This window comes from Vitis riparia, chromosome 12 (genome assembly GCF_004353265.1).
Source record: "Vitis riparia cultivar Riparia Gloire de Montpellier isolate 1030 chromosome 12, EGFV_Vit.rip_1.0, whole genome shotgun sequence".
NCBI classification, from domain to species: domain Eukaryota; kingdom Viridiplantae; phylum Streptophyta; class Magnoliopsida; order Vitales; family Vitaceae; genus Vitis; species Vitis riparia.
Genome location: NC_048442.1, coordinates 8,937,703 through 8,951,679, shown reverse-complemented (window position 1 = coordinate 8,951,679; position 13,977 = coordinate 8,937,703). Strand labels below are relative to the sequence as shown.

The 13,977-nt window shown below is 36.3% G+C and overlaps 1 protein-coding gene across 2 annotated transcripts in view; it reads left to right on the top strand.

Moving 5' to 3' along the window:
• Nucleotides 1-1,100: 1,100 nt before the first annotated feature.
• LOC117926327 (phosphatidylserine decarboxylase proenzyme 2-like) overlaps nt 1,101-13,977 on the top strand; it is a 75,172-nt gene continuing 62,295 nt past the window's right edge. Inside the window, exons 1-2 of one of the 2 annotated variants that reach the window (XM_034845420.1) lie at nt 1,101-1,344; nt 2,975-3,054. In XM_034845420.1, coding sequence (XP_034701311.1) covers nt 1,174-1,344; nt 2,975-3,054 — 251 coding nt within the window. In that variant the 5' untranslated portion in view covers nt 1,101-1,173. The remainder of the gene's footprint in view (nt 1,345-2,974; nt 3,055-13,977) is intronic. The other variant, XM_034845419.1, reaches the window with a different exon arrangement.

Genomic DNA, 13,977 nt, shown 5'->3' with positions numbered 1-13,977 from the left:
AATATTGAGGAAATGTAAAGAAGAGAAAATAGGAAGGAAAAATAGTAAGAAAGAAAAAGTAAATAAAAATTAAAATATATTTAAGATTAAATTTGTTTTTTTCTATTATATAAAAATTAAATAATATTAAAATATATGATTTTTTTTTAATTAATTTAAATTATAGTTGATTTTCTTTTATTTTTTATATAATGAAACCATATATTATAAAACAATTTTTCTTATGTTATGTTTGGTTTCCAAAAAGCAATAGCGAAAAGAAAAAAAAATATTAAAGAAAATTATTTTTTTATATTTGATTTTATTATGAAAAATATAAAAGAAAGTTAAATATAATTAAAAATATTAAAAAATTTGTATATTTTCTGAAAATATCATATTTTATATCCTTAAGAATAAAAAATATAAAATAATTTTTAGTTGTCAAACGCATTTCTTGTATTTTTTGTTTTGATTAACATAAAATTGTCTTGAAAACAATTCCCAGATCTTAAGTATTTTTTTTAAGGATATATTAAAATTTTCACTATTTTTATTATTTAAATAATTAATTATAAAGTCAAATTTATTTTTAAAATAACTAAGAAAAATAGGTCCTACTCCTCATTATGAAAGTTGAATTGGAAATTGCTTAGAGGCATCATATGGTCATTTCTTAAAAAATGCTTAGAAAAATATTTTTTATATTTTATTTTGTTATGAAAAATATAAAAAAGATAAAATATAATTTAAATTATTTATAAATTTATATATTTTAAAATTATTTAATATTTATATAGAAAAGTTAAAATGAGAAAAATGAGTTTGAAATAAATATATAAACAATTCATTAATCTTGAATTTATTTTTTATTTTTCCTTGATTCTATATATATATTTTTTCATGTAAGGATTTTCCCTCACATTCTTGGGAGGCAAACATAACCTTGGAGTGCGATGACTTTTCATAAATGTATAAAAGGGCAAAAAGGTAAAAGAGAAAAAGTAAAAAGGGAGAGAGAAAAAGGTTACGGAAGGAAAGGCCAGAATGTAGTTGAACTTTCTGAACATATTTTTCAGAATATTTCAAATCACTTTATATCTTTAATGTCTGTATGTATTATCATATAAAATAGTGAAATGTCGTAACATACCAAGCAAATCAGACCAGAGAGTTAGAGAGAGGAAAGAGAGAATGGGGCACGGAAGCTCCAAATCAACTCACCAGCAAGACTCGTCTTCGTCTCGCGTTGCCCGAGTCTGGCGTAAAATTCCCCATAGCAGTCACCGCCATGTCTCCTCTTCTCACAACAAACGCCTCGCCGCAGAGGACTTTGCCGGCATCGCTCTTCTCACGCTCCATGGGGTCAGCCTTTTCTCTTTCCAGGCTTTTCGTTGTTTCTTGATGAATTTTGGAGAAAAATGCTTCACGGTCTTTTTGTTTTATTTTTCTTTGAAGTGTCCAATTTTTTCTTGCGAAAAACTGGAGGAAGATGTTTGATCGGCGTTTTCTTTCAAGGCTTTAGTTTGGTTGGTTGGTAGAGTAAAATTGTAGGAAAATGGTTGATGACTTTTTTTTTTTTTCTTTTCCGAGTGTTGTTGTTTGGTTCTTGAGAAAAATAGGAGGAAAATCTTTGGCGACTTGCTTTTTCTCTGTTCCTAAGTTTCGGTTGTGGTGTTGTGAAAAAAATTGGAGGAAGGCTTTTTAACGATCTTTATTCTCTTTAGGTATCCATTTGGTTGTTCTGGAAAATTGGAGGAAAATGTTTGACGTTTTTCTCTCTCTTTTTAACCCTCTGCTTGTTATTTGGAGGAAATTTTTCGATTTGTCCTCTTTCCAAATCTCCGTTTGGTTGCTCAGAAAAATTAGGGGAAAATGTTCGACGATTTCTCTCTCTTCCTGAAACTGGTTTGGTTAGAAGTTAGAACTAAAATCACTCGGGTCAAAGTCATAATTTTAAAATATTTTGGATTAAATTTTTTTATTAAATATAAAATATTTTTTAATATAAGTTGAAAGAAAGTTTCTAAAAGACATGTTCTAAGTTCAAATAAAATTTTTTATCAAGCTTAAAAAGGTTTTTACCAATCCAAACACTGGCTAAGTCTCTTTCTTTTTTTATTTTATTTTATAAAAATTAAGGAAAATGTTCAATGATCTTTCTCTCTCCTAATTTCCGTTTGGTTGCCGAGAAAATGTTCCAAATATTAAGAACATTTTATATAAAAATTTAGGAAAATGTTCAATGATCTGTTTCTCTCTCTTAATTTCCGTCTGGTTCCCGAGAATTGGAAAATGTTGAAAGATCTTTTTCTCTCTCTTAATTTCCGTTTGGTTCCCGAGAAAATATTCCAAATGTTAAGGAGAACTATTTTATCATTTAATTAGAAATATCATAAAAATCAAATAGATTTAGAGCTAGCTAGAAACTTTTAAAATTTAAAATTATTTAATTTTTATACTAAAAATTTGGGTTAAATGAAATGAATTTAAAATTATATATGAAAATAATTTATTTATTTAAATTTATTTTTTATTTTTTTTTCTATATGTTTTTTTTGAACCAATATAACCTGAAAGTCTGTTTGATGGAAATCTGAGCTGTACTTGTTTTTTAAAACTTTATGTTTTATTCAATTTTATTCTTAATATCATAAGTCCTACATATATTAAACTTCAAAACTATTTAGAAAATATTTTAACAAATTCAAAATATATATATACAACAATTAAAAACCCAGCCGGGCATGTTTATTATTTTTATTTATGAAAATAAGAAAATTCAAAAAATATATTTTCTTTAATTTATATTGATTATTTTTATTTATGAAAATTATAAAAATATCTTTTCTTTAATTTATACTTTATTTTATTTATTTTTTAATATTTTCTCTTGGAAACACAGGCTGTAAAGATGCTGACTACCTTTTGATTTCCTGCTTTTTCTTGTCAACCAAACATGTTTTTTTTTTTTTTTTTTTTTATTTCCTTGTAGGCAGAGATGAAGTTCAAGGACAAGTGGCTTGCTTGTGTTTCGGTGGGAGAACAAACGTTCCGTACAGAGACTTCTGATCAGTTACGCATCTGTTAAACTTTTAATTCATATTTTTTTGGGACCATATTGTTATTAGTAGTTATTGTTATTTAAACAACTAGCGAAAAAAATAAAATAGAAAAAGGCACTTAATTAGATATTATTTATATTATGGTCAGTAAAGGGAACTTGACAATTTTTTTTTTTATAATTAATTACATATCATTTTGTTTTTTTATCAAGTGAGTGGAATTTGAATTTATTCCTTAGGAGAGCAATATCCAAATCTATTTTCCAAATTCTCATCTGTTTTAACATTCAAATGCATTTTCCAAATTCATATATTTTTTTGACTTATTTAAATTTCAAAATAATCCAATGCAGGAAGATTTGAATTTTTGCTCTATAACGGAATTTTTTCACTAGATAGGTTTTTTAATTGTTTTTCTTCATTGATAAGAAGATTACTATGAAAGTGTCAAACAAAAAGATTTCAGAAGTCAACCACTTCAAGAATTATTCTGAATCTTGCATTAATATAAAAAGTTTTGTGCAAATGTCGAGGCATGCTTGGCTAATATTTTGCTGTCTGTGAAGGATTGAAAGAAAATAAGCATAAAGAAGTACTTCCAAATATCTAAAATCCAGATAGAGAAATTTTGCTGCTACTGTAGCTGCAATACTTATAATAACTTGCTCTAAGTGCTGTGGTAACTCACAATGCTAATGCTACAGTAAATCTGAGTTTCAATCAACTAGCATGTATGAGCATGTCTAAGAAACTAGTAAACTTCCAAGCTGGGTCCCCATCTTGACACAACCATATATGAATTTGGCTCAGTCATTGTATTGTGATTGCAAATTGCTTGTAGTAAGTTAATGCAGTGTTCTTAAAAAATTGAAGCTGATATTAAGTTGTAAAAGGGCCTGGTTTTCAATCACCTGATCCATGATGTAAAATATGAAAGCATGAAAATATTACAAAGAAGTGCAAAAATATTGAACCACCTGGAATTTTAAGCTGGCTCTTTGTTTAGTCTCATGTTTTGCCTGTTGACATGTTTTAATTGTACATTCCAAAACTCTGTACCTGTGATTCTGTTGTTTGATTATTTATGTTAATGTCCAAGTGCAAATGATGTGAAAGGATCCTGCCTAAATTCAGCTATGTTGATTTGATGGGATGTCACGTCTTGCTATTTATTTGGTAAAACTAAAGCCAGTTTTTTATTGATCACCCCTGAACTATCATGAGAATCATTGTGCGCAATGAGTGAAATCTTGGGCTAAAATTTTGAAGAAATATGAGAAGGAAAAAATGATTCTATTTTTCATTTCTTGAATAGAGAAGAAAATACACTGCTATAAATAATGGAGTGGCTGAAAATACCATCCCATCATTCACGTGATACATCTACTAACTTACCTAGAAAGATTCTCTAATTTTGGGAAACAAAATAACTATGAGATCGGGTAACATGCTACCAAAATCTCCTTATTATAGAAAATACCAAACACAATCAATTAATTTACAATTGTAAAACTCCAAGAAATTAGACCAATAACTGAAAGATGTCCACACTCCCCCTCAAGTTGGGTTGTAGGTGTGATCAAACCTAGCTTGGTATCCAAATCTTCAAAGTTGATCCTTGGTAGAGCTTTGGTGAGGATATTTGCTATTTGAAGGCATGTTGGTGTGTATACTAGCTGAATTTATCCCTTCCTCTATTTTTTCCTTTATGAAGTGACGATCTATCTCCATAGGTTTTGTCTTGCCATGATGAACTAGGTTCTTAGCAATGCTTATGGCTGACTGATTGTCACAGAACATTTTCATAGGTTTCTCAATTGAGATTCTCAATTCTCTTAGTGTCCTTGTCAGCCATATTCCTTCAAACATGCCTTGTGCCATGGCTCTAAACTTGTATTTTGCACTACTTCTTGACACAATAAATTGTTTCTTGCTTTGCCATGTAATGAGATTTCCCTACACATAGGTACAATATTCAGATGTTAATCTATGGTCAGTTATTGATCTGGCGCAATCAACATTAGTGGAGATTTCAATATCTTTGCTTCACGTCTTCTTGAAGTATAGGCCCTTCATTGGTGTCATCTTTAGGCATCTTAGGATTTGATGCATAGCCTCCATGTGTTCTTTGGTTGGATTGTTCATGAACTGAGTTACCTCATTGATAGAGAAACCAATATTAGGTCTAGTGTGAGAAGGATATATGAGTTTTCCTACTGGTTTTGGTATCTGCCTTTGTCTACTCATGCACTGTCTTCTTTAGCTCCTGGTTTAGTTGTTGAATCCATTAGAGTATCAATAGGATTGCACTTGTGCATCCCTGTTTCCTTTAGTAAGTCTGGAACATATTTTCGTTGAGAAACAAAAATATCCTTTCTTGATTGAGCAACTTCCATACCAAGGAAGTATTTGAGATTGACCAAGTCTTTGATTTCAAACTCTTTGGCTAGAAAGTCCTTACGTTTGCTTATTTCCTCCTCATAGTCCCTTGTTAGAATGATGTCATCTATATACATAATGAGGATGGTTATTTTTCCTTTAGGTGAGTGTTTGACAACTAAGGTGTGATCTGTCTAACACTAAAAATACCCATACCTCTTCACTGCCTTTGTAAACCTGTCAAACTAACCTCTTAGGGATGCTTGAGACCATATAATGAATTTTTGAGCTTACACACTTTGTTGATAGTTGTTTATGTCTCAAAGCTAGGAGGAATTTCCATGTAGACATCTTCTTCTAGAACTTCATTGAGGAAAACATTCTTGACATCTAGTTGATAAGAGGCCAATTTAAAATTGTTGCGAATGATAATAGTACCCAAATTGTGCTGAGTTTAGCTACTAGGGCAAATATCTCCTGGTAGTCAATTCCATAGGATTGAGTGAACTCTTTAGCAACAAGCTAAGCCTTGAACCTGTCCACACTTCCATCTGCCTTGTGTTTAACTATGAAGATATGTTTACATCCCACTGGATTGGAAGGCCCTGAATGCGTGTGGCTCGGCTGGGGGTATTCTGATCTGTTGGGATAAAAGAGCTCTGGAGTTGCTGGAGTGGGAGGTGGGGCAGTTCTCTTTATCCTGTAGATTCAGGACAATGGAGAATGGGGTGATTTGGGCTTTTACGGGGGTTTATGGCCCTTTTACTAGACTTGAAAGGGAGTGGCTTTGGGAAGAAGTAGGGGCAATCAGAGGAATTTGGGAGGGGCCTTGGTGTCTAGGTGGTGACTTCAACATTACCCTGGCTCAAGGTGAGAGAAGTAGGCAAGGGAGAATGACTTCAGCTATGAGGAGGTTTGCGGAAGTGGTAGATGATCTAGGCCTTGTGGACCTTCATTTGCAAGGGGGTGCATTCACGTGGTCTGGGGGCCTGAATAACATGTCAAGGGCCCGTCTAGATAGATTCCTGGTCTCTCCTTGTTGGTTGGATCGGTTCAGTAGGGTGAGTCAGCGGAGGCTCCCCAGGCCGATTTCGGACCACTATCCAGTATTATTAGAGGGGGGTAGTTGGAGGAGAGGGCCTGCACCCTTCAGATTCGAAAATATGTGGTTTAAAGTAGAGGGGTTTAAGGATTTAATCCGGAGTTGGTGGCAGGGGATAGAGGTCAGGGGCAGTGCCAGTTTTAGATTATCGGAGAAAATGAAGGAACTGAAGCAGAAGCTTAAAGTTTGGAATAGGGAGGAGTTTGGTAATCTGGGAAGTAACAAGGAGGCTGCGATTTAACAAGTGGAGTATTGGGACAGAGTAGAGGAGGAAAGGAGCTTGTCAATGGAGGAAGTAGCTTGTAAGAAGAAAGCCAAGGAGGATTATGCTAAGTGGGTTGATCTGGAAGAAACTCACTGGAGGCAGGTGTCTAGGGAACTTTGGCTGAAGGCAGGTGATAGGAATACGAGATATTTCCACCGTTATGGCGTCTGCTCATAGGAGAGTCAATCACATGGACCGAGTTAAAATTGATGGGGTTAGGCTGACAGAGGAGAGGGAAATTAGAGAGAGGGTAGCTAATGCTTTTAAGCAGCAATTCTCTGAAAGTCCGGGGTGGATGGCGGACATTGGAAATCTCCCTTTTAATCAAATTTGTGTGCAAGAGGCAGAGATGCTGGAGGATTCCTTCTCTGAGGGTGAAGTTCTGTCGGCCTTGATGGATATGAATGGGGATAAAGCCCCAGGTCCTGACGGGTTCTCAGTCTTCTTTTGGCAATGCTGCTGGGATTTCGTCAAGGAGGATATTCTGATGATGTTTAAGGAGTTCCATGAACGGGATACGTTCCTTAAGAGTATTAACAACACCTTTCTGGTGTTGATTCCCAAGAAAGGAGGGGCTGAGGATTTGGGAGATTTCAGGCCAATCAGCCTGTTGGGGGGCCTCTATAAGCTGTTGGCAATGGTGTTGGCCAACAGGCTTAAAAAAGTTATAGATAAAGTAGTTTCCCAAGATCAGAACGCGTTTGTTAAAGGTAGACAGATACTTGACGCTTCTCTAATAGCTAATGAGGTGATCGACAACTGGAAAAAAAAGGGAGATAAGGGGGTTATTTGCAAGTTAGACATAGAGAAGGCCTATGATAGCATTAATTGGCAATTCCTCTTGAAAGTGATGGAAAAAATGGGTTTTGGAGCTAAGTGGCTGAGGTGGATGTGGTGGTGTATCTCCACAGCCAAATTTTCAGTGCTGGTGAATGGAACGCCAGCTGGGTTTTTTCCGAGTTCTAAAGGGCTGCGTCAAGGGGATCCCCTGTCCCTTTACCTATTCGTAATGGGGATGGAGGTGCTGAGCGTCCTAATCAGAAGGGCTATGGAGGGGGGCTTCATTTCAGGTTGCAAAATTCAGTGTGATAGAGGTCGGGCTGTCCACATTGCTCATTTGCTTTTTGCCGATGATACGATTGTCTTTTGTGAGGCAAAGAAGGAGAACTTAACGAATTTAAGCTGGATCTTGTTCTGGTTTGAAGCCGCGTCCGGGTTAAGAATTAATTTGGCTAAAAGCGAGGTTATTCCAGTAGGAGAGGTGCAAAGGATAGAGGAGTTGGTTGTGAAGTTAGGGTGTAGGGTGGGGCAGCTTCCGAATGTGTATTTGGGGCTGCCGTTGGGGGTGCCTAATAAGGCTGCTTATGGCTGGGACGGGATTGAAGAAAAAATGAGAAGGAGGCTTGCTCTTTGGAAGGGCCAATATATATCAAAGGGTGGGAGAATCACTCTAATTAAAAGCACTATGGGAAGCATGCCAGTGTACCAGATGTCGTTATTCCGTGTGCCCATTTCTGTGGCAAGAAGATTAGAAAAATTGCAAAGAGACTTTTTGTGGGGGGGGGGGGGGGGGGGGGGTCTTATGGAAAGGAAAACTCATCTGGTTAAGTGAGATGTGGTGTGTGGAGATAAGGAGAATGGGGGTTGGGCCTAAGGAAGTTTGCTACAATGAATAAAGCGCTTCTTGGTAAGTGGACGTGGAGATTCGCTTCGGATAAGGAGGCCCTTTGGAAGTATGTGTTGGAGGCAAAGTACGGTCAGGAGGACTATGGATGGAGGACCAAAAAGGCTGTGGGTGCATGTGGTGTGGGGGTGTGGAAGAAAATTTTAAAGGAAGCTGAATGGTGCTGGGACAAAATGGGGTTCAAGGTTGGGAAAGGTAACAAAATCAGCTTCTGGACTGATGTGTGGTGCGGGGATGCAGCGCTGGCCCAAAGGTTCTCGCATCTCTACAGTTTGGCAGCCAATAGAAATGCAAAGGTTGAAGACATGTATGACCAGAATGTAGGGGAAGGAGGTTGGAATTTGTGTTTCAGTAGGGATTTCAATGATTGGGAGGTGGAGTTGATAGGTGAGTTGCTTCAAACATTGAAAGGAGTTAGGATTACTCGGGAGGAGGACTCAGTTGTTTGGAAGGGAGGGGGAAGTGGGCAGTTTAGAGTGAAGGATGCGTACAGCTGGTTGGATAGGGCTAGGGCTGTCAATTTTCCGAAGAATAAGGTTTGGGTGGGAAGAGTTCCAACTAAAATCATGTTTTTCGCGTGGGAAGCTACTTGGGGAAAGATCTTGACTCTGGATAGGATTCAAAAAAGAGGGTGGCAGCTCCCGAATAGGTGTTTTTTGTGTGCATGCGAAGAGGAAAGTGTGGATCATTTACTTATTCATTGTACAGTGGCTAGAGTTCTTTGGGACTTAGTGTTGGGCTTAGTTGGGGTCAAGTGGGTGTTCCCTTATACTGTAAAGGAGGTTTTATATAGTTGGGGGGGTTCTTTTGTGGGGAAAAAAAGAAAATATTCTGGAATTCCATTCCATTATTCATTTTTTTGGATGGTTTGGAAGGAAAGGAATAGATTAGCCTTTAGGGGGGGGGGGGGGGGGGGGGGGGGTCTTAGTTATTCAGAGGTTCAAATATTCTTTTGTTTGTAATATCTGGGGTTGGGCTAAATTGTATATGGAAGAGGAGCCGCATTCCCTTTTAGATTTCCTGGAGTGGTTTGCCTCCAGATGAGGGATGGTTTGTTTTTTTGGTCTTTTTGCTTGTTTTGGCTTGTACTGCATTGTATACGTCCTGTATACGTTGAGGTTTTTTGCCTCTTTAATGAATTGTGATTGCTTATAAAAAAAAAAAATATTCTGCCAGGTGAATTTAGGTCATATGTTTTACCTATCAAAAAAAAAAATTTGAAATTTCCTAAATTCCATTCTTTAGTGCAAGAATCTCTTTCCAATGGTAACTTTTCATTTTGGTAACATTAGAGCTTCTTGGATAGTGTTGGGAATCTGTATTTTGTCAAGATTGGTGACAAAGACATGAAAACTAGGTGATAACCCTTCATAAGAGACAAAATTATAGATTGGGTGACTTGTACAGGATCTCACACCTTTCCTCAAGGCAATCAGGTGATTAAGATCATCATTAGAAATTTCAATACTGGCAGATGTAGGACTAGTGTTACCTGGTGAAATTTCAACTAATCTTGAATTTGGATCAGACTCTTGGATTTGCTCGGGAAGTGTTTGTTGCTCTATACTCTCTTCAATCTTTTTTCTCCTTGAATAGACAATAAGCTCACTATTTTTTGCAAGTTGAGTGGACTTTGGATGGTGTGAAGGACTTGAGGACTAGGATCAATATATGAATTTGAAGGACTGCAAGACAAGTTTGGAACATTGGTTTCAACATCCTAAAGTTTGTATTCCTATGTGTAATTCTCCTCTTGAATATCGGATTTGGGATGCTAAGGTTGTTAAAAAATTGTGACATTCATGGAGTTATAATCTTTTTGTGATCAGTGAAATAGCACTTGTATGCCTTTTGATTTGAAGAGTACCCAATGAATATGCACTTGATTGCATTGAGATAAGTTTGCTCCAATTTTGTTAATGTATGTTTTTATTTTTTTATGAGAAACAACAATATAGTATATTGAAGTGAGTAAAATAAGTACAAAGAAGGATGAGAGATCCTCCAAAAAGTACACAAACAAAAAGCAAGAATCTCCAAGTTTAAGAATCTATACAACTATGATGTTCCACAACCTAAGTCCCATATGGGAACATACAAAAATAATCTATCCTTGCTAGCCCACTCCCTTGGAGTTACACACCAACATCCAATCAAGTTGAATCAAATTAAGGGGAACACCCTTAAAAGTTGTGGAGCAAGATGCCTAAAAGTAGGTTACGAAAAAGATCATGTCCCAAAGACCCTTTGAGGATCTCGCCTTATCCTCAAAGATCCTGACATTTCCCACACCACCCACATTAGAGCAAGACAAGCAAGCTTCCACAATACCTTGCCTCTATTGTTGTTTCCCAATCCTCTATATGAAATACTCATTATGTTGCATATACTCTTGGGAGGAACCAATCCATACGAACCAAGTTGAATAGTTTGTGCCATAGTCCCAAACTCAATAGGCAATGTAAAAAGATGTGATTTGCCTTTTTACAACTCTCCATACACAACAGACAAATATTAGGACTAAGGGCTTTGTAAGATCTTTTGAGTTGTAGCATGTCATTGGTGTTTACTTCCTTAAGTACCACTAATCAAGCAAAAGATTTGACCTTAAATGGGGCTTGTGATTTCCATACAAAATCAATAGGGAATGATGGAGTTGGATCAATATGATTGGTTAAGACCCAAAATAACAACTTTACTGTGAATAAACATGGAGAAAATAGGGACTAAACTCTTGAATCATGACCAACAGGAGATAAGTGCAAGTGTGAGAAAGATGACATGAGTTTTTCAAGATCTTCTATCTTAAGATTTGAAAGATTGTTGCAAAAGTTTAGATTCCAAGAGAAAGGATGAGTGTACCCAAGAACTGATGAGATAGTGAGGTTTTTAATAGTGACAATTTTGAATAGACCTAAGAATTGAGAGCACAAAGATTGATCCCTCCACCACAAATCTTCCCTAAACCAAATTCTTGTCCTATCTCCCACTACTGGCTGAGTGTATCTTGAAAAATCTAGAAAGACCCGTGCAATGACTTTCCAAGGACAGCGATGTGACTACCTAACTATAGTGTTAGCATCCCACCCGTTAGTATGTGCCCAATGCCTTATAAATGCTTAGAATAAACTGATGCTAAAGAGCGTACTTTTCCTCAGTAAACCTCTAAAACCATTTCCCTAATAAAGCACGATTCCTTACAGAGATCTTCCCGAACCCTAATCCCCCTTCCCCCTTAGTTTTACACACTAAGTCCCAATTGACAAGACGGTCTCTCTTTTGCTCTTTAAGCCGAGGCCATAAAAAATCCCTTTACAATTTCTCAATTTTCAATGCCATTGAAGAAGAGATCTTGAATATGGACATAAAGTAGTTAGGGATATGAAATAAGCACAAGTGGATAAGAGTTATCCTCCCACCTAAAGTCAAATAGACTTTTCTCCACCCATCCAATCTTCAGGAAACTCTCTCAATCATTGGGTCCCAAAATGCACTTGCCTTTGGGTTCCCTCCCAATGGAAGTCCCAAGTATGGAATAGGCTAATCCAACACCTTGCAATCAAGGACCAAATGCAGAGCACCCAAACACTCTAATGGGAACGGTGGAAATGATTCAAGTTCTAGGATATAAATTGAGAAGAACTTGGCAAGGTGTTTGGAAGATAAGTTGTTGTAAGAACTACATCTCCCCAAAAATGTTTTGGAACATGTGTCGAGAACATTTTTTTTTTTGATTGGAAATGACACAGAGATATATTGATAGATAAAAAGAAGTACAAAAAGAAGGATGAGAAATCCTTCTGCCAAAGAAAACTAAACTACAGGAAATTACACTGTAAAACAAGCGAACTCTCTATAAAGGACCATTCCTCATGGAGTACACACCGCTAACCAATCAAGTTGTAACACATTAAGGGGAGTTCCCTTAAAAACCTTGGAACAGAAAGCCCAAAGAGAAGTTAGGAAAACAATAGAGTCCCAAAGATACTCTGAATTCCTTACTTTATCCTAAAAAATCCTTGCGTTTCTTTCCCTCCACACAATCCGAATTAGAGCGATGCTCGCAGCTTGCCACAAAACCATCCCTCTCTTAGAAGAACCAAAACCATTAAATTTGATGGACATCATGTCAAAGATGTTCCTCGGGGGGACCCAATCCATCTTAGCTAACTGAAATTCGGGTACATGGGAGAGGAGTCCTCTTTGCTTTTAGTCTTTTTGGAGTGGCTAGCGGCTACTTAAGGGCTGGTGAGGCTGCTTGTTTCTTTTGTTTTTGGGTTTGGCTGCGTTGTATACTCCCTGTATGCTTTGTGGCTTCTTGCCCTTTAATATAATTTGTGCTCACTTATGAAAAATAAAAAAAATAACCGGTGCTACAACCCAATCGTCAAGGAACAATGAAGAAAAAGATGATCTGCTGATTCCCCATGCTTCATGCACAGAATGCAAATATCAGGACTAAGGGCTTTGTAGGGTCTTCTCACTTGTAGTATGTCATTAGTATTCACCTTCTTGTGTGCCACTAGCCAGACAAAGGACTTCACTTTGAAAGGAACTTGAGAATTCCAAACGAACTTAGAAGGGAAAACCTGAGGAGATCCAGAAAATTGAGATAATGCTAGAAAGAAGGATTTGACTGAAAAAAGCCCTGAAGAAGATAATGGCCAAAATCTGGCATCTGGAACCGAAGGAGATAGATGCAATCCATCAAGTGACCGCATGAGACCTTCTAAGTCCTCTATCTCAGAATCCGACATTAGTAACCTAGCAACTTCTAGAAGGTGTATTTTTTTTTTTTTTTAACAACCCCATTTTGTTGAGGAGTATCAACATAAGAACTTTGATGTACTATGCCTTAACTTGAGAGATAATCACCAAGGATTGATTTGAAGTGCTCTTTTGCATTGTTAGTTCTTAACACTTGTATTTTGGCTTGGAATTAAGTTTGAATCATACTATTGAAAATTTTGAAAGTTTACCAACTTTTGATTTTTTTTTTTCATGAGAAATAGCCATGTAATTCTAGTGTGATCAATAACAAAAGATATAAGCCATTGAGTTTTAGTGATATTTTTTATTTGAGAAGGTCCCCATGCATCACTATGTATGGTTGCTTGGGATAGGAATTACACACGTTTGGAAAATTGACAAATTTCACATTGAAAAAATTTTGGACTTTTATTATTGAATAATGAAGCAAAAAGTTTCTCAAGGTATAAGAAATTTGGATGACCTAACCTATAATGCTACAACATGACTGCACTATCAGTATTAGAATTAGCAATTGAAAAAGAACTTTTATGAAATAAACTTTTTGACGCAACACAAGCTACCTTGTGAGCTTGTCTTTCAAGCGAATCATCAACTTTGAGGATATTAAGCCCTGAACACATCTTAGCACTGCCAATTGTCTTCCCTGAATCCAAGTTCTGAAATTCAAAAGAGTTTGAGAAGAATTTAGTAACACAATTGAGTTCTCGAGTGAGTTTACTAATAGATAGTA